This window comes from Corvus hawaiiensis, chromosome 8 (genome assembly GCF_020740725.1).
Source record: "Corvus hawaiiensis isolate bCorHaw1 chromosome 8, bCorHaw1.pri.cur, whole genome shotgun sequence".
In the NCBI taxonomy this organism is placed as follows: Eukaryota; Metazoa; Chordata; class Aves; order Passeriformes; family Corvidae; genus Corvus; species Corvus hawaiiensis.
The window spans coordinates 19,818,720-19,837,479 of record NC_063220.1 but is presented as its reverse complement, the minus strand read 5'-3'; the positions used below and the strand labels follow the sequence as shown (position 1 = coordinate 19,837,479).

The following is an 18,760-nucleotide window of genomic DNA, read 5'->3' as shown; positions in this document are numbered from 1 at the left end:
AGTACGTTTCTTAAAGATACTTCCTAAGTAGTCATCTTGCCAGCTCCTTGTTTCCAGTGTAGTTAGAGCACTGACCTCTGAACTTTCTTGGCCTGAGGGCACGTAACAAACCCTTGGCACCTTTGTATTTGGTTGTTCAAACTGGACTTGTAACAGAGGTTGCAAGTCAGCACAGAGGATCGATCTCAGGAGGCCTATATTCTGTGCAATCTATGCTCAGGGAATCTTTACTATTACTTGGCATCTGTATTTAAATCTTATTGGTTTAGTCCTCTAATACAGAAACGATGAGGCATGAAGTGAGCCTAGCAGGTGGCAGGTTCAGAACAAATAAGGGAGATAGTTTTCACAAAATATGTAGTTAAGCTATGGAACTTCTTGCCATAGGTTTCTATGTATGTTAAAGGCTTATATTTATATTAAAGGCTCAGGAGACATGTTTTACATTTGTGGAGGGAAAATCTATCAAGGATTTAATATTAAATAGAAAGATACTAAATCTGGTTTAGAAAGTCTCTTAGCTGCAGTGTGGAGGCTGGGAGATCTTTCGAGAAAGTACCAATACATGCTTGCTCTACTCTTACACCCTTCCACATACTTCCCCTGTTAGCCCCTGACACGGAGTAGTGGCTGCAGAGATCTGCAGTGTGACCCATTAAAGCCAAGTCTTCTGTTTCTTCCCAGGAAGCCTCTTTATCTCCATCTTGTTGGCTTCAGTCACATTAGAAGACAGGAAGAGAAGGGCTTCCTGGCTGGGTCTGATCAGTGGGATATGACTGAAACAGCCAGAACCTGATGCTCTGTTGAAAGATGCAGTAACTACTGTGGGATGCCCAAATAGGCCACTGGAAAAACTTCCTCTGATTGAATGTTGACATCAGATTTAAAGCAAAGATATCCATTTGACTGGAATAATTTTTTTAACTTTTAAGTATAACTTAACTTTTTTCTGTATAATTCTGTTCCTTTTCTTTTGGGGGATATTGCTGGGCATTTTTTGGGACTGTCTTATAGATAAGCAGCCTCCACATCAAGGAGCCGGAATACCCTATTTTTGGATAAGTGACCCCTGATAACTGCGGTCTTAAAGTTTTTGTCCCAGTTCAGAAGTCAGTATCATCCTTGTGATGAGGACATTAAACATACATAGCAATCACTGAACAGTCTCTATTCAAAGAGCCAGCTATTTTGGTATTATTAGTAATTTCTATATGCTGTGACCTCCTAAATGTTTTGACCATTAACTGATCTACATATTGTTAACTGAATATACCTACTGTTACTGGGGGGAGTGGTGTGGGGGGGTGTTAATTGATTTTATATTGTCTTAGTGGTTCTCTGATTCTGAAGCCAAACCATCTCCCTGAATAATTTAGTGTAGGTCATGCCCTAAAATTTGCCACTGGAGCAGGTTGCCCAGAGTAATTGTGGATACCCAATCCCTGAAAGTGTTCAAAGTCATGCTGAATGGGGCTTTGCACCACCTGTAAAGATGTCCCTGCCCATGACAGGGGGGTTGGAACTAGGTGACCTTTAAGGTCCCTTTCAACTCAAGCCATTCTATGATCTGTCACTTAAAGATGTTCAGACTTTGACCTGAAAACATTTCCTATCAGTTGTATTTTCACTGAAGTTAATGTTCATTTAGCTGGGTGTTCCGAGATCTGGATGAGGGTTAAGTTAGGCTTTCCACTCATAAGCCCTGGAAAATCATATGATAGTAATTTAAGAGCTTTCTGTCCTCAACTTGTTTCTTCTTTGGTTCTGGACTCATCCCTTCAGAAGCAGAGGTTGCAGAATGGGCTGTGCATCTGCCCCGTAACCGTCACGACTCACAGCCATGGCCCATAACAAGCAGAAATTAGTGGCAGATGAGTTCTGAGTTCTGAGCTACCAGGTCTGAGAAAAAATCCTGCCTCTTCATTTATCTACTGGGGACAACTGTCATCAGAGGAGAGTGGGTAATAGAGCCTGAGGTAATGAACTCTTCAATTGTCCTAGAGTTAATGGTCTTCTCTTCTTCTGAAAGAGTGGGAGAATCCATATACTGAGATAAGGTATTTCTCCAAAGCATTGCGTAGCAAAGAAACAGTTTGTCTTTGGATGTAGGAGTAGGTTGATAGTTTCTTGGATTGGAGGCACTATCTTACAAACAGGAGGCGGGTAAGTAGTTGGTTGTTAGAAGTGAATAGTTAGTTTCTCCTGAAATGCTGTTAATCATTGCTGAGTTCTTAGTAAATTTAAGCTATATAGACAGTAGATCTTCAAATACTGCAGGTATTAAATTACCATTGATAATATTCAGCTTGATGCCATGGCTTTAGGCATAAGGTGAGTTGTTACCCTAAGTTAGTGAATAGGTGAGTATCTTGAGCCATGAGCAGTACAAAATAATCTGCATAGGTCATTGGAAAATAATTATATTAGTTAATGAATACTAGAGTTAATTAATTACCAATTAATTGCCACAGGTTATAGCTAGCTAGCTGCCCATAGCAGCAGTGAATCAGTTACTAGGGGGAAAGAGATACATTACAAAAAGGGTTGTTAGCTACATTGGTTATAGGTAACTGATGGTTTCTTTATGAAAAGAATAGTGCTTCATGTCAGCAAAGCAATAGCCAAGCCAGCTGTGAAAACTCTCACAATGCTGGTAACAGTTCAAACATGTGTGCACCATTACCGAGGGTTGGCACTGACTTACCAGGAACCATTCCTGCAAGAGTTGATGTTGGGTAGCTGCCTTGTCCAGTTGGGGGAACATGGGGTGGGTAGCCAGGCAAGGTGGTGCTTGCCATATCACGACCTGAAAAGGGAGAGAATCGGGACAGGTGATCAATATGGATAAGATCTTTAAATATTGATTTGGTATCACCTTTTGTCCCACTGTCACATGACTTGATAGGCAACTACTGCACCCCCTTCTCTTACATGAGTTCTGTCCACCCACTGAAAATTCTGGGTGAAAATTGGGGCACTTTTGATCTTGCACTGTAAGGATGGATATTAAAACTTAGCTTTGATGAGGCTCAAAAGAATTCGGTTTGTTTCATAGATTTTGGATCTATTTTAACTAAATCAAAATGGCCCTGATCTGCACAGAGAATGGCAGCATATTCATTGCCAGAGTAGCTGAGGTCCCAAATATATGCAGTGGATGCAGTTCCAAAATTGTGGTGATGTTGCTTTAGGGCGTGATCAATGTGCAAGGCACTGGGAAGTGATCCAAGAGTTTTCTGTGCCTATTTCTCTTCCCACCTTTGCCATTCACCTGCTGATGGTTTTAAGAAAGTCACTTTACCTCTCTGTGCTTCTTTTTATGCTGCAAACTCTTTGGTGCAAGGGCACACTTTTAGTACATTTGCACAGTGCTTAGCATGAGACCAGTACTGGTTGGACTCCTTCCAGGTGCTGGTGTACTACATGTAATAATAGGATCATGCAAATTAGTTTGAGTCCCACTTCTTTTTTATCACAGGTACAAGTTTTTGTTTGTAATACTTAAAGCTGTGATTTCTTTTCACCACCAAAGTAGTAAAGAGGGGTGTGGACTGGGTGAATGATTATAGTTTATTTTTCCTCTCTTAGGAAGTGCAGCTGGGGGCTTCTTGGTTGATGCCAGAGGCATTTCCTCATTTGGACTGGTTAGCCTGAAAATGGGCCAGCCAGAAGGGCATTTGCTGTTAGCGCTTATTGCATTTAAATGAACTAAAATAATCTCAGAAGCTGCTGGGAGTTTCAAGCCAAAGCAAAACAAAACAAACAAAGAAAAACCAAACAAAACAAAACGCTAAATAAATTAAGATAATCTTTCCCCCACAGCTGCTGAGAGATTTACAACTCAACCTCCAACACTGCCTACTGAGATGTCAGCCTGTTCCAGGCATCTAAAGCCTTTCACATTCCCTAGATGAACTGTAGCTCACCAAGAAGTTTGTGCCATTTGTTGTTCTTTTGTTAAATTTTGTCTCTCCTGTCTGTTCTAACTGGAGGGCAAGAGTCTGATTCGCCTTTAGGAGTGACAGGTTAAATATAGCCCGTTAACACCACTGGAGTCACTGGAACAGTGCTGGGATATGCCAGTGAAAGAAGAAGCAGCACTGGTTTAGCTCTACTACCAGCAGAATGGTAACCGATAAAAGCAGGCCCTGGAACAAGCATGAACCTTGGCTGAGGAATCAGAAATAATTAACAGTTACAAGGCAAAGCAAAAACTAATAAGCATGGAACATTAACCTGAAGGGAGGAAGTTTCTCTGGGATGAGGTAGGATAACCTAGTGTCATTGCTTTCACAGGTCTTGACTAAAGATTACTGAGGTGATTTACTCAAGAAAACAGAAATGAGAGTTCATTCTTTCTCCCTGAAGAGGTTCCTGATCAGTGGCTGATGTTCCTAGCTAACGTCCTCTTAGACAACAGCTGAGCCATTTTCCAGCCACTCCCCAATACCAATAAAAATAAATACATAATGTATCAGGGATTAATATTCTACACTCTTTTACTCTTTTATCACCATTACTTCTTCAGTGATTTGTAGCTGTATGTTAAGCAGTATGAATAACACCTAGTTATGATGTAGTTATTTTTTTTCTCACTTTGGTTTAAGGAAAGAAATTTTTATGTTTAAAATTCTTGTTCTTTTGGTTTCATTTGTTGACTAGCCTGAGAAATAACAACAAGTGATGAGTGAGAAAACAGTATCATTGAAAAGTTAGAGATAACATTATGTAGCTGCAAGCAAAATTTATTCATTTTGACACTTCCATTCATGTGGGAACACATATACACTCACTCTGCTACTTGATGTGTGCACATATGCCCCTGTGTTTTTATTCAGACATGAGCACACAGAGGTTGATGTTTAAAACTGAGCATGGAAAATTTGTTGGGAAGTGATCATCTGTCAAAATCCCAGTCTTGAAAAAGAAGATAACAAACAAGTACTGTATCAGTAACAACAGTAAGAGTCTCACAGAGAAACTCTTAAAATGCTGTTACATACAAACAGGCCCCTTCCATAACATCCTCTCATTACAAACAGGTAGACAGGATTATTAAATTCTTGTACTGCAGGGCTATGGTAAAGCTAGCTCATAACACGCTTCCAACTCCAGCCATTCTCCTGCAAGAACCGTCTGAGTGAGGAACAGCACCTGAATCACTGTGACATTGTTTGCGCTTTTGAACACTTTGTACCATGTCTATCTCCCTATAAGAGTCCTAAGGCAAGTGCCTCTCAAGAAACACAGCATCTTCTAGGCTAGAGAATGGTCATATATGACAGTATCCCCAGATATCTGTAATGTTGTAGAGAGTCGAGAGACTTCTTGGCTTAGGAGTGCCCAGAACTCAGAGGCTCTTACTGGCTGCAGTAAGGTAGGACCAAGACAGTGTTATGAACACAAGTCTTCTCTGCTGTTACTTGCTGTTTTCCTACATGGAGGTTTACAAATGGAAATCTCACATGACAAGACAAAGGAAGGATATTAAGTCAAAAAAGAAAAATAATATAGGAACATGAAGGAGGCAGAGGTAAGATATGTTTCTTGAGTATTAGGAACTGTGGTCTGCACTAAGACTTGTCTGTTCTGAAAGAGCCCAGATTACATCCTTTGAAAAATGCTCAGTGGTCACCTAAAATGATACCCACTATTTCACCCAAGTCCCCCCTGGGATTCTGCAGCAATGTTGCTTCAGTCACCTTCTCAGGAGTTTCCCTTACTACCTACCTGAAACTTGACCTTCCACCCCATCTTCCCCTCCTGCCTGCTGCTCATAAGTGCTGCCATCTTCTGCAGCCTATTTCTTCACTCCTGCTCTTCCCTTGAAGGCCACCTATCTCAGCTCTGTATTCTTTCGACTGTAAAACATAGTCTCTCACACATCCTTCCTGCTCTTGACATTCAGACATGATGCTGGGTTTCTTAACTGCTTGGTCTGCTGTGTGAAGGCACCAGCTCACACTGACACTCCCAAAACCGGTGACTCAAATGCTGCTCACAGCATGGCTATGGCAGTGCACACCAATGTCTATCTGACTTAGTAGCTACAACCCATGATGAACAACCCAGACAGGCCTGGAGGTGGCTGGGATCTTCACGCTGCTATCATCTGCCTTGGGCTAGCACACAGTGTGCTGCGCCTGCAGTACTCAAGGTATTGAGTGCTCAGGGTATTGGATGGCTAATTGAGGCAACACAGGATGTTTTGCTGAATGTGAAATTCTATACTAAGTCCCAAGCCCAATCCAACTGGGACACCCAGTCACTTCTAGGTAGTTAGAGCTTCTTTTCCCGTTTTGCTCTAAAAATGAAGGACAGGCATGAAAACTTTCTGATTCTTCATGGAGCTGAAAACATATGCTGCGTATGCAGACCTAGAACATGGTTGCTCTGGTTCCCACTTGCACTCAAAGAGCTTGCAGCATTTACTGGCCTCCCCGTCAGACGAAACTGAACCCCTTGCCTACAGCATCCCCACTCAGTTCGTGGCCAAGGCCGGTTACCTGCTATCAGAGGCTGGCTGCTGGACTGCCCAAAGTGGGCACCATGATGAAGGAAGGCACTGTAGCAAGGCGTGGACGCATCGTCTGAAAGGGCCATGTGGAAGGGCTGAAGATCAGCCTGCCCAGAGCCGACCGGCGTGGTGGGGGTGAAAGGGGTGAGAGAGGCTCCATGAGGCTCTTGCTTTATACTGAGGGGAGAGGAGAGGTTTTCTGTGGTAGGGTAAGGGATGGACACAGACAGACAAAGGGAACAGGGGAAGGAAGAGGAGGGTGGGGAAGGGAGGAGAGGAAGAACAAAATGGGTAAATGAAAATGGAGTGGTTAAAATCTACAGGGAAATTAATTTTAAAACAAAAACAAAAATAAAAAGGCTAGGAGTAGATCAGAGGAGCCAGTGCTGAGACAACAGCAGTTAATGTGCCTGGGGGCTAGGCTCGGACTGCAGGAATGCCTCTGCAGGGCAGCAGGAGATGAGGGGAATGGAGTGCAGTGGCAGAGGGGAGGAATGGGAGGCAGGAAGAGGAGAGGTGAGGGAGGGAACATGCAGGAGAGGGAGGACAGGAAGAAGCATAGGATTGGGAAGAAGAATGCTCTGAAGCTTTTGTGCTCCCTTTCCTGCTGCTTTTTCTTGCTGGCCAAGGGCATATGAAGATGCTACACTTACACAGTTGGGCCCAAGGAATTACACCGCTTTTTCTCTTCGAACCCAAGGTAACCTTCCTCAGGAGAGCAGTCTTGCTATAAGCATCTATTAAACAGATTGCTGGGTTTAATGGCCAAAGCTTCTCAAGCCAAATTTCATAAAAGTTTGACAAAAATGGTATAGCTAGAGTTCGAGGAGGTTAAAATACAAATGGGACTGTGCAATTAATAGACAGATGGATCAATCAATTGATCTTTTTCACAGTGGCACATTTTGGAGATTTAACCATAAAAGCAGTCAGGACTGACTCTGATTATTCCTAGAGAGTAGTTTTGCCAGATAGATACCTTGACAGAGAGACATAATGGAAGAGAGGGAATGTGGGGGACTTATAAAAGGTCTAATTTTCATTGTTGTTTGCATTGGGCCTCCATTTCTGATGTGCAGATTTTCATAGGCACAATAGATTCAGCTTTGCAACTGCTCCTAACTTGGCTGCCAAGTAGGATGTTTGGGAATTGGAGAACTCTGTGACCTAAAGCATGGGTACTCCAGAACACCCACTGTTGTTGTGTCAGCAGTAATAGAGTTCTGTATTTGGACATCTGAAAGCAAAGCATGGATGATGTGATCAGATCAAATCCAAATTATCTAGCAAATCATCCATCCTCAGGTAAACAAATTCAAGCCAATAAATGAAAGCCATCTCTCTGCTGTGATGACAACTATTGCCAATGGCCTATGAAATAAGTTAGTTCTGGTGGTTTTGATTTATACAGAGAAATAGAAATATGACATATAATTAGGTCATAAATCTGACTTCATTAATGTAGAACTGGCTTAATTAATTTTAGGCACCTTGTTGCGAGGCTGTAGTGCTCACCTAGACAATAAAGGGCTGGGCAATTTCTCTCTGCGAATGCTGTTTATCCCGAGACATTTGTTTCCTAAAGATTTGCTACCTGGCAGAAATGATAGTTTGCCATTTGTTTTCTCCTCCAAGTACTTCTAACATGGATGGCCAGCACAGGTCTCTGATCCCCAAGACTTCTTTGCAGGAAAGTTTCAATTAGTTGGGAAGAATCAGTCCTGGACAAAAGGGATACAGTTCCTCAAGTCTCTGGTATGCTAAGTGAGGATTGTAATTTCTTTTCCCTTCTTTGCTAGGAAGCTCTGTTTGGCAAGGACCTTTTGTGGAGGATATGGGGAACAGAAGTTGGAGTATCTGGATTTTGTTGTACAGTTAATTAAAGTCCCCAGAGTAGGCAGCACATCAGCACCCATCTTCTGCTTTTTACAACCATACACTGTCCTACTATCCCACTAGTGGAGACTTCATATGCCAGAGCCAGTCTCTGCAGATCGAGAACCCCCCAAGCTATTTTTCTCCTGCATCTTCTCTCATCAGATGGCAAGGAGTGCACAGATTTACTTTCAGACCAGACAGGCAGAGTCATCACCAGCATTCTGGGAGGGCTTGAAGCCTTTATCCAAATAATGTCGATACAAGATAATTTGGATGAAGAGACCTATCTGCAGGCAGAGGGCCAAAAGTTCCCTGGGCTTTCACAGGCTGCAAGTGAAGTGATATGTTTCAAGAAATCCATTTGACAGTGATACGTAAATAAAGTAGGGACACTTCGGTCCTGGGCATTTTCCATACTCCTTTTTCAGCTCTCTTTATTATACAGGAGACAGCAGGTGTGGGGAGCTGCTGAGGAGGAAAGGGCAGAGAGTAAGGTGGACATGGAAGCGTGGGTGGGCAGAAGCAAGAGGTGCTATGGGCAGGGGTTAATCCTGTTTGCACAGCCCCCAGGCACATTGGGTTTCTTAGTCCCTCCCCTGCTTTATTTCTCTTTTAAAGCATGGAATTTTCAGCTATAATCCTTCCTAAACCGCGGCATTTTTCAGGCGCTCTGTGTAAGTGAAACCATAATCTCTGGTAAAACAGACTGCTTAAGCTGCTGTAGCATTAGGCCAATCTGATCCAGCCCCTGGATTTCCGCTCTGCCCAGCCACCACAGAGAGGATTTCAGCCTGAAAGACTGTGTAAAGCCCTTGCAATGGGAACAACAGTGCTAGGCCTTGCCTTGCAAAGCTGGGAAGGGTTAAGGGACCAGGAGCTATTTGTCCCGATGTTGTGAGGCTGTTAAAACCCCTGTCAGACTCACAGTGGAGATGAGCCCAGCCCTCTCTTGAACACATCAAGGCTTATGAAGAAAAATTCCTTGCACCTTCCAGAGGCATCACCACTTACTCAGTGTGTGGGGGGATAAAGAAGTCAACAGTAACATGGCAAAGAGACTTGAACACAATAATGCTAAACACTCTTCTCTCTAAGAATAGTGGAAAGGAGGCAAGGATAAGGTCAGACAGCGAATGATTGCACAACCAAAACTCAGACTTTTATGTGTCTATTCATCTGTCTGTCTATCTTTCCCTCTACACTCTGCAACTGCACAGACATAATTTATATCCCATGTATCTTTACTGATGGATGGCATTTACCATTTTTTACTCCTTTGTTGTCCAACTCTCCACTGACTAAAAGCACCAGAATTCTGTCTCTGGTATAACTCCTGCCACTGCTATGCTGGAATAATTGCCCCAGCAGTGAATTATAGCTCCAAAGCATGTCACTGTATACAAAATCAATTGATTGATCTATCTCTCCACCTGTGAATGGCACAGTCCCATTTTTCATTTTAACCACCTCAAACTTCAGCTGCATCTTTTATGTTTTCAATTTTGATTTTTTCCATTCTCTAATTCTTTCATATTTGTGATGGAGAACTTGCCCCTGCCTATCAGAAGTCCTGCTAATGCCAGCAAGCCGTGGAGCAGTGCCATACTGGCTTGTCTATGTTGTGTTGAGGAGTGTTCCTTTCTAAGGCTCCTTAAGCAAATGCCAAGGTATGTCTTGCTCCTAAGGCTGGAATACCAACCTGTAATCAAATGGGGGGAAATGGAATGAGTTTGCAACCCCTTTCCAAAGCAGCAGAAATCTATTCCTGCCCCAGTCTCCTTTCTTCTTCTAAAAGGCAAGCAGTATCCTTGTTTGTAGGTGACAAAAAAAAAATTGCCCACTGTCATGGTGGGGGAAACTTGAAAGTCAGCAGGGTGGGGATATAGGTGGAAACACAGCAGAGAACAACATTTTGTGCATCACCTACTCCTCTCTTTCTGACTGTACTTGCTTTGTTATGGTTGTTTTTCTTCCCTTCTAACCCTTTCCTCTGTTATTTTAGCAAAGAGCAAGAACTGGTGATCTCTAGCCTAAATTCCCACTGCGAATGAAGGGATTTTGGCCAGGCAGAGTGAGAGGAAGATTCACAGCTTTGGGTTCCTATGGAGACTCATCTCAGCTTTTATCATGCTCTCTCGTGCTGAAGGGAAGGGAAGCGGGGAAGGGGGAGGTTGCAGGACTAGATAAGCTGCTTGTTTTTCATTGCTGGCTTCCTGGAGGATAAGCTATCTGCATCCAGTGCTCCTTTTCATTACAGTACACAAAGAATACCAAGATGGCACATCCATGCATGAGGGATGGCTTTTACACACCCACTCAACACTGCTTACCATTTTGACAATATTTCCTGTTCTTCGTCTTTTCCTGAGGTCTCAATCAAATATTTGTATGACCCCAGTGCCCCACCCTTTAGAACCCATATCCTTACAGCATCACTTAGGGGTCACTCATTTATCTGTGAGGAACTGAGCCCAGAGAAGAATATTCAAGTTCGTGTAGGAACCCTGTGCCAAAGCTGAATCTTATCTCAGGTGAATTCTATCCTTGTATCCACCTCTGAAACATCTTTTTCTGTATTTGTGTTCTCTATTCCTTCGAAAAGTTTCATTGTGGTAAACAGAATGGGACTGGGTCCTCAGAACTCATGGACTGGTGAGTTTACGCTATAAGCTGTGGAGTCACATCACTTTCTCCTACATGGGAATCTTTCCTCCAGTTCCAAAAGCCATACAAAAGACCAGACATGACTGACACAGCATATTGTTTGCTTTTGCTTACTGTCATGTCAGAAGAACCACTTTTTCTGTTCTTAGTTTCCTAGGTTTTCTGTTGCAAGAGCATTTTGTAAGTTGCACTGAAAATAAAGACTGTCTTCCCTTCTCTGATCATAACAGACCTTTGCAAGAAGAACTTAAAAGTGTGCCAAGATTAGCCTGCTTCTCATTATACCTTTGTCTTCCTACTGACTAGAGAGTGAGCCTTGTGTGTTCAGGTTTATTTTCTGTTTCTGCACACATTAATCCCTGTTCTTAGCCCATTACATTGTTGAGTAAATGTTTGAAGAAACAACCTTGGATTGCTTTTCCCTAAGAGTCAAAGCTGTTGTGACATCATATTCCATGTCAAATTTTGTAATCCATTTACCTTATTTTTTTCATTAAACTGAATGTTATAAATCTAGGTTTTGTGTCTGATCGGATCAACTGATGCTTTCCAAGTAAGCTGACCTGCTAACTCTGTATGTTACTTTGAAGAGAAAATTATATAGTCTTCATATAGAGTTAAACATGGAGCTTCCAGTAGACCTGTGATCTGGACTTACTCTTTGAAGCTACTTGAGTACTGATTAATCACTTGAGAACTCCACTGAAGTCTATTTCATATGGCTCTCAGTACATTTGTTTAAAGATGGACCTGAAGAGGGAAGATATGCTTTAAAGTCCTGCATGGAGGGGAGAAAGATGTGTATGCAACTTGTGCACTTGGCAAAGAGAAATTCAGTGGAGTTTGTCCTGTCCCCTTTCTTGAGTCCCAACCCATTGGATTTGGCAAGTTCTGCCTGTCTTGAAATGTAATGTGCTTATTCCTTTTTGGTTTGGGACTTGAATGTTACCTCTTAAACAAGATGCTTTTGAAATATGTACTGGGCAATGCAATTAGAACCTGTTAGTTTTTCATGCAGTCCTCATCATAGGTAACTCCAAGGTTTCATCATAATGGTATTTTACTGATCACAAGATAGGATAGATCTTCCTTGGTAACCCACAGCAGTCCTAAACTTAAAAAGATGGGACAAAGATTACTCCAAGCTCTCTAGTTCTCTGAAAGACTGCAGTGGGCAATTTTGGTTGTACAAGAAGTGAAGAGAAATTCTGATTAATTCCAGTCCAGCTGATGGACATCAAAAATTATTAATGTCTGCTTAACTCAGGTATAAAGCACAGTCTTCGCTACACTGGGCAAATATCTACATCATAAGAATTTTTATCAAAGTTGTACTTCTTGGATCCTTCACTTAACCTCAGAAGAAAAGGCAAAACTTGAATTTCTGGAAAGACAATACAATACAATCATTTTCTTTTAAAAAGTCCCCTTTTGTCCAGCACCACAGAGTGTGGCAGCCTGCAATGCTGTCCTCTTGCTGAAGAAAATTGGACTGGGAATGCCAATTCACTGCCATTGTCATTATATAACATTATTGTCACTCACTGCTATTGTTCACTTAAATACTAATTTAAGGAAAGCAAAGATATTATTTCTTTTGGGTCCATCCATTTCTGTGTTCTTTGGTTGAATATGCCTTTAAAGCCCACCAGCTGCTTTCTTCAGCATCATAATGTTCACTGACAGTTACTGTCAGTGAAAATTCCACTGAATGCATATAAATAGTTTAAGTGATTCCTTCCCCTCCACCTCCCGTTCCTGTCTGTTCCAGGGATCATTCATCTGACCATCTATCACTCTCAGCCATTTGGTCCCAGAGAAGAATAGTAACACCTTTTGCTTTTACAAATTCCTTGACTAGATAAGAAGATATTATCTCTTCTTAAGGAGGGGAAACAGTTGATTAAACTTGGAGGTCCTGTGGACATCTGCTTTCGCCAGTTCCTCATCTTAAATATGAGAGGCTTGCTCACAGAAAATATGACCTTCATTTTAGTAAGGCAGGATAGTAAGAGCCTTGTAGCAGTCGTATGAATGATTATCATATTCCATTCTCATGGCATTGGAGCATCCAGAGGTGTGCCTAAGAGGCTGCTTGACTGCTGGTGACTGCAGCCATGCTGCTGTGCTGCTGAGCAGGGTCAGCATCTGTGGGATCTGCCATCACCAAAGCCAACTTGGGCCCCCACAGCAGTTTGCTAAAGAGGTTTTCTTAAGTCAGCTTAGTCAAGCCCTGGCCAGGGCCATTGCTCACTGGTATCAGAGGCTAAATTAGACTGGAGTAAGACAGGAATTTTTCACCAGTACAAACAAGGAAAAGGGGAAGGAAATGCTTCCGCTCTCACCGTAGCATTATAAGTACAACTGAATGTAATGGTCAGTTTTAGTCATGATTTAAAAGAGCAAGCTGGATCAACTTGTTTTACATTTCCACTGTGAGGCTGTTTTCTACATGCTTGAATTTTATGGGACGTAACAAATATTTTGACAAATACAAAATTTACCCTAAACATAGTTATTTCGGTTTTTGCTAAGTAGATGAACTGCATCATGTGCACATTTATTTAAGCAATTATGTTGTTTAATATAATTTGTCTTCACATATTATTACATGGGAAAATAGTGAACAATGAGTCCATATTACTATTTTATTAGATTATTAACTTTTTACTTGTTATCTGTGTCAAGTTATATTTGGATGGAAATTAGACAAATTAAACACAGTATTTGTAATTATTCATGCTAATTAAATAAAATGACCGTAAGTTCCCTGACTTCCTAAATATATTAGAACAGAAAAAGCAAGCTTTTCTAATCAGGTTTTGCCTTAAAAAATTATTTATTAAATGGAGGAAAGGATAGATATAAGGAGGAAGTTGGACTGATTTAAGAACCCTATTTTAAAACTTATAGATTTCATCCTTTCATACCAACTCTAATTCACTTAATTTGAGGAAAACAAATGTTCCTGCTTTTTCAAATCCTAGTTTGTTTCTTCATTTTAAATGACCAGGTTATTGAACTGAACAAAATTTTCTTTGGTTCACTCACTAATTTTAAATGAAGGAAATAGTATCTTTTCACCTGGCAGGAGGCTAAAGTTCTCAAAGGATGGTTTTGCATTTCAGAAAAATTTTGGATCCAAGTGTCTAGCCACTTATTTCTCCATGATTAGCATCACAGCTTTCTTGAAAACTTTCATAGAAATCAGATGCTGTTTGAGTACTGCGTTTTTTATGTCTTTCAGGTATAGCAAGTATCCTTTTTAGTCAGTAATTCCAACTTTTTTTGCATACATTCATGTATGAATTTAAAAAATAAACTGAAAAAAATCTGATCCCATGTCAGAGAGGGGAGGTCTAAAGGAAAGTGAAATCCATGAACTTTTTGCTTTTGTGGTGCCTTTGTTTGATACACCATGAGTTGTCATCAGGATTTCTCAGCCTGGATGATATTTGTTGCTTTAGGGAAAAAAAATATTTCCCAGAGAGAAGGAAACATTTTCCATATAGTACATGGTAGGTGTTTTGGTGTGGGTGGTGATGACTTTAAAAGTTCTATATTCCTGTTAATAGGTGCTAACTGTAGCAGAGAAGCACTCATAAACCTCCTCACAGGAAGAGAAGGGGACACATACTCCCACTTCAGTCACCGTAGAAGTTCCTGGAGTGATGGGGTTTTTTTCATCTTGTCTTTTACCTTTACTTTTTCTTTGTACATCTCACGGATTGTAGTGGGCTCACAAACAAGGTCTATTTAGTTAAAACTTCTGGGATTCAACTAAAGGAAATTTTTCTTCACCTTTCCTGTAAATTTATGACCCATCCAGTAGGTAAACCCTCCCCTTTAGTAGTTAACAAGCAAGTTTCAAGCCATACACGAAAGGTCCATCGTGCTGTAGTACTGCCTTTCTGTTGGGTAACTCCTGGGCTAGATAATTGAGTTGGAAAGGGCTCTGTTCCCAAACGATTAATCAAAGTCCCCAGAACCTGCTTTGAAGACATCTCACTTCTTTGCACGACTATTCCAGAAGCTGGGACTTCTGGTAGTGCTTAAAGACAGATCTTAACCTTTGTTCTCTTCTTGATTCAAGGCTTCTGTGAACATCCTTGTGCTTTTAAAGTACTCCTATTGCTAGTGCCAAAATCTTGAGGTTCTTCTCCACTCCCCTCTTGGCTGTTGAGTACCTACCTAGCTATTGAGTACCTTCCAAACTCAAAGATCCATGGAAACGAGTGAATAAAGGAAAGCTATTGAGGTTTTCTGTGTTTACCTAGTCCTGTGGAGATTTATGCTCATCTGCTTTGACTGTTTGCCTTCAAGAGACATAATTGAAGTAGAACAACTCTGAACAACAAAATTCTTGGAACAGTGTTCAACTGCATGTACTTGCTTTATCATGGTATGTTCAAGCTTGGATCTTTGCTTCTAGGAATTCTGACCAAAGATACTGTCCAAGAAACTGAGAGGGATCTACACCAATCCAGCTATGAGAGCCATGCAACATCAAGGCAAGATGTAGCTGGTCTGCTGGCCTGTGTATGCAGAAAGACATGAGGTGGTGTTCTCAAGTAACTCTTAAGAGCTTTCTCTTTCTGAATTGTCACAAGGAAGTTGAAAATTTCTGCATTGTCTGTTCCATATGCAGGACAGCAGAGTATGTTTCCTAGCCTAGGGTCCAGCTAGTCCCTAAGTGTCAACTCATTCATGGAAATTCCTTGCATGTACTTAATAGGGAGAAATAAGGATGACCTGTCTGCTCCACAGCAAAAAAATGCTTTAGGAGACATGAGTAATAAATGAGCCATCTAAGACATGTTAGTAGAATAATTGTCTGAAGGGGAATGTTTGATATTGGCAGTACTAGGTAAGGCTGGGCTGTACATAGCTGTGGTGCTAAGCTGTGTCTTTGAATAGATGCCCAGGACTTTGGGGAAGACCTTCTGGCACGTTGAAGTGGTGGCTGCTTGTTTTGCAGCATTTTCAGCTCTTCAGTTCCAAGAAGCCCCCAGACAAGTCCCCAGATAAAGGGATTTCAGTAACACTGTTCCTTAATGATCTCACTACATTTCAGAATCGTAGGTAGCTACATATTGTTGAGGTTTTGATGGCTTTTGGAGGGGTGTGTTCTCAGAATGGTGTGAACTGAAAGAGCTTGCTGAGGACAGTTAGTCATGAGCCTGAGAGAAGGACTTTCTCTTAAGTCTTCAGAAAGGACAGAATCTAGTGTCATACAGCTTTGGTTTGGAAAGACCTAGCGATATTTTCTTCTGTCTGGGAAGACTAACCTGGGGAGACTTGCTTGTAGACTGAAGCTCTAAATCTTACATTGTGAAGTGACTGCACACAGAATTTGTACCCTGAATGCGTAGATTTGTTTCACATTTGTTTCAGGTATCACCTGGATTCACAGACTGCCCTGGGACAAAAGTAAGAGGCATTCTGAGGATGACACCATAGCAGCAAAAGAGGCAGCCAGCAATTCAATACTCACTATTACTCCAATATCCCTTCCTGGGAGCAGGATCTGGGTGATACCAAAGAAATCTGCATGCCTCTTCCTTAATTTCCTAGCTGGGGTAGATCAGGAGGCAGCACTGAGTTCCTCACCTCTCTGGTCCTTCCTGAAAGCATTGCCCAGCCCCATAGCAAACATATCATGAATCATTCATCTTTAATAGATTATGCAAATTGAGAACATCAGATCAATGAAGATCAATACCTGCAACCATTTAATTGCCAGCAAAAACATTTTAAGAATGAGCATTATCTGAAGTCTTTTCTTGGGTAATGGCACCATTAATCCAAACATTGGATCCTGGCCTAAGTGTAGAGGAAAAATTCTCCGCCCCTCTTCCCTTGATGCCTTTCAGGGTGTTGAGGGGCTTTTTCTTCCCCTTTTCATTTCCAGTTTCTGAGTTTCTCCATCATTACAACCAGTGAACAGCTCCCAGTGCTAATAGTTCTGCTTTTGTTACTCTGCACTGATTGAAATGTCGCATACAGATTGAGATGTTAGTGCTAAGTTGCCACCTGGGAATGTCAAGCTGGGTCTGAAATGAACTTTTCTCACTCTTGGATCCAGATGGATCAGATGGGGATGTTCTCAAGCTGAGCTGGGAGTGTGGCAGGGAACAGAGTAGGGGTGGCACAGGTTGGGGGGGACATGAAGAAAATTTTTTGTCTTGGCCTATAGTCTCTTTTGTGAGACCAAATCTGTCTCCTGCTGCGCCCTTGTGAGAGTCATGTCCAAGGCCTATGTAGTGTCCCAGCCTTCAGGAAGCCTGCTCTCACATTAACAGGCTGGAATGCACCATCTTCACTTCGGCAAAAGGACTAAAAAGAATTATTTTCATGGTCCTTTTGAATCTTAAACTCTGACTGTAGACATGTCACCTTTGCATTCAGCTGTGGGGATTCGCCTTGCTTTCCTACTGGCTTTGCTCCCCAAAGACAAGAAGATATTTCCTGTAAGAGATGTGGATCTGCTGAACAGTAGATGAACACCAGCTGAGTTTTGCAAATACAAAGAAAAGTAAAACACTTTTGCCACAGCTAGGCCGCTTTTTTTTTTTCTGGTTGGCTAAGAAACTGCATGGCTACAAGGATTCTGACTCAAGCCTGATAGCTGTAAAAGCCATGAAAAAGGTCTGGGGATGTCATGCTTTCTAGACACTTCCTGAATAATGCAGTTCATCTCCCATGTTCTCCAAAAGATTTTGCAGACCTCACACTGGATATTCTCTGTGTTTGAGTTAACTGTTACTAATCCTGCCTGGTCCCAAAGTTCTTGGTAGCCAAAAGTTGCATGCAACAATATGCTCTTGGTCAGTGTTTGCTGAACAAGCAATGATTGCCTGCCTCAGCCATGAGCTGCTTTGACATTGGGGGCTATTAGCTGGGGCTTCTGCAAGAGAAAAATGAGATACAAACTCCAGTGCTCTTGATTCTGTGCCATCAGAGGACTGTTTTGGTCAAGGGACAAGAAGCTTCTTCCCTTGCTAACAGGACTGAGACCTCTTTGTCTTGAGTTGTTTCTCAACTTCTGCCGTGAGGTTTCTAGAGGGGCTAGAGAAGTTGTCAAGAAAGGGGAATATACCAAACAGGGGCAAGTCACTTGAGCCCTGCAGCCTCTTTAGCTACCCAGGAGGAGATGTTCAAGTCTATGGTAGCTGTGCGAGCAGACACAGATGGCAACTAAAGCCTTGAGAAGAAGGGCCGTGGCATCAGAATACTTCCTTACGGCTCTAGACACACACAGGGCCGGCAGTCTAACACCAGTATCAGGACAGTGTGGGAGTGACCTGTGGCGCCAGGCCAAGCTGTGCCACTCAGGTTCTGCACGTGCCACCAGCAAAAAGGAAGTTTCAGTGATGCATCTGCACAGAGATTGCCTTCTATTTCTCTGCATCCAGATTTGTCTGCTGTGATGTGCTTGCTCACAGTTTCTACTCTCTCAGACATATCTGAGTTTATATGTGCCCACACATGAGGAAAGGCTGCGAACAAATTTTTTTGCCAGCTTTCATTAGAGACTCATGGGCTTAAGCAGGAGGGAGTTTAGCATTCACAGTTCAGCAGATCTTGGTATTTAATTTGCAAATGCCCCTTCCAAATGCCAGGGCTGAATAAAACTTAAATTATTATTTCTCCAAAAGAAAACCAAGTGGAGATAATGGGTAAGCTATGACCCTGTTGTTC

The 18,760-nt window shown here is 41.9% G+C and overlaps 1 protein-coding gene and 1 long non-coding RNA gene across 13 annotated transcripts in view; one reads left to right on the top strand and one right to left on the bottom strand.

Moving 5' to 3' along the window:
- PAX2 (paired box 2) overlaps window positions 1-18,760 on the bottom strand; it is a 103,334-nt gene that overhangs the window by 12,078 nt on the left and 72,496 nt on the right. For 7 of the 12 annotated variants that reach the window (XM_048312125.1, XM_048312126.1, XM_048312121.1 and 4 more), the window contains 2 exons: window positions 6,507-6,716; window positions 2,705-2,806 (listed from right to left, as the gene is read on the bottom strand). In XM_048312125.1, the coding sequence (XP_048168082.1) occupies window positions 2,705-2,806; window positions 6,507-6,716 (312 nt within the window). Of the gene's footprint in view, window positions 1-2,704; window positions 2,807-6,506; window positions 6,717-18,760 lie in introns of those variants that run through there. The other 5 variants (XM_048312129.1, XM_048312128.1, XM_048312130.1 and 2 more) reach the window with 2 other exon arrangements.
- Window positions 1-18,760, top strand: part of LOC125329774 — a 157,569-nt gene that overhangs the window by 86,655 nt on the left and 52,154 nt on the right. The window lies entirely within an intron of this gene.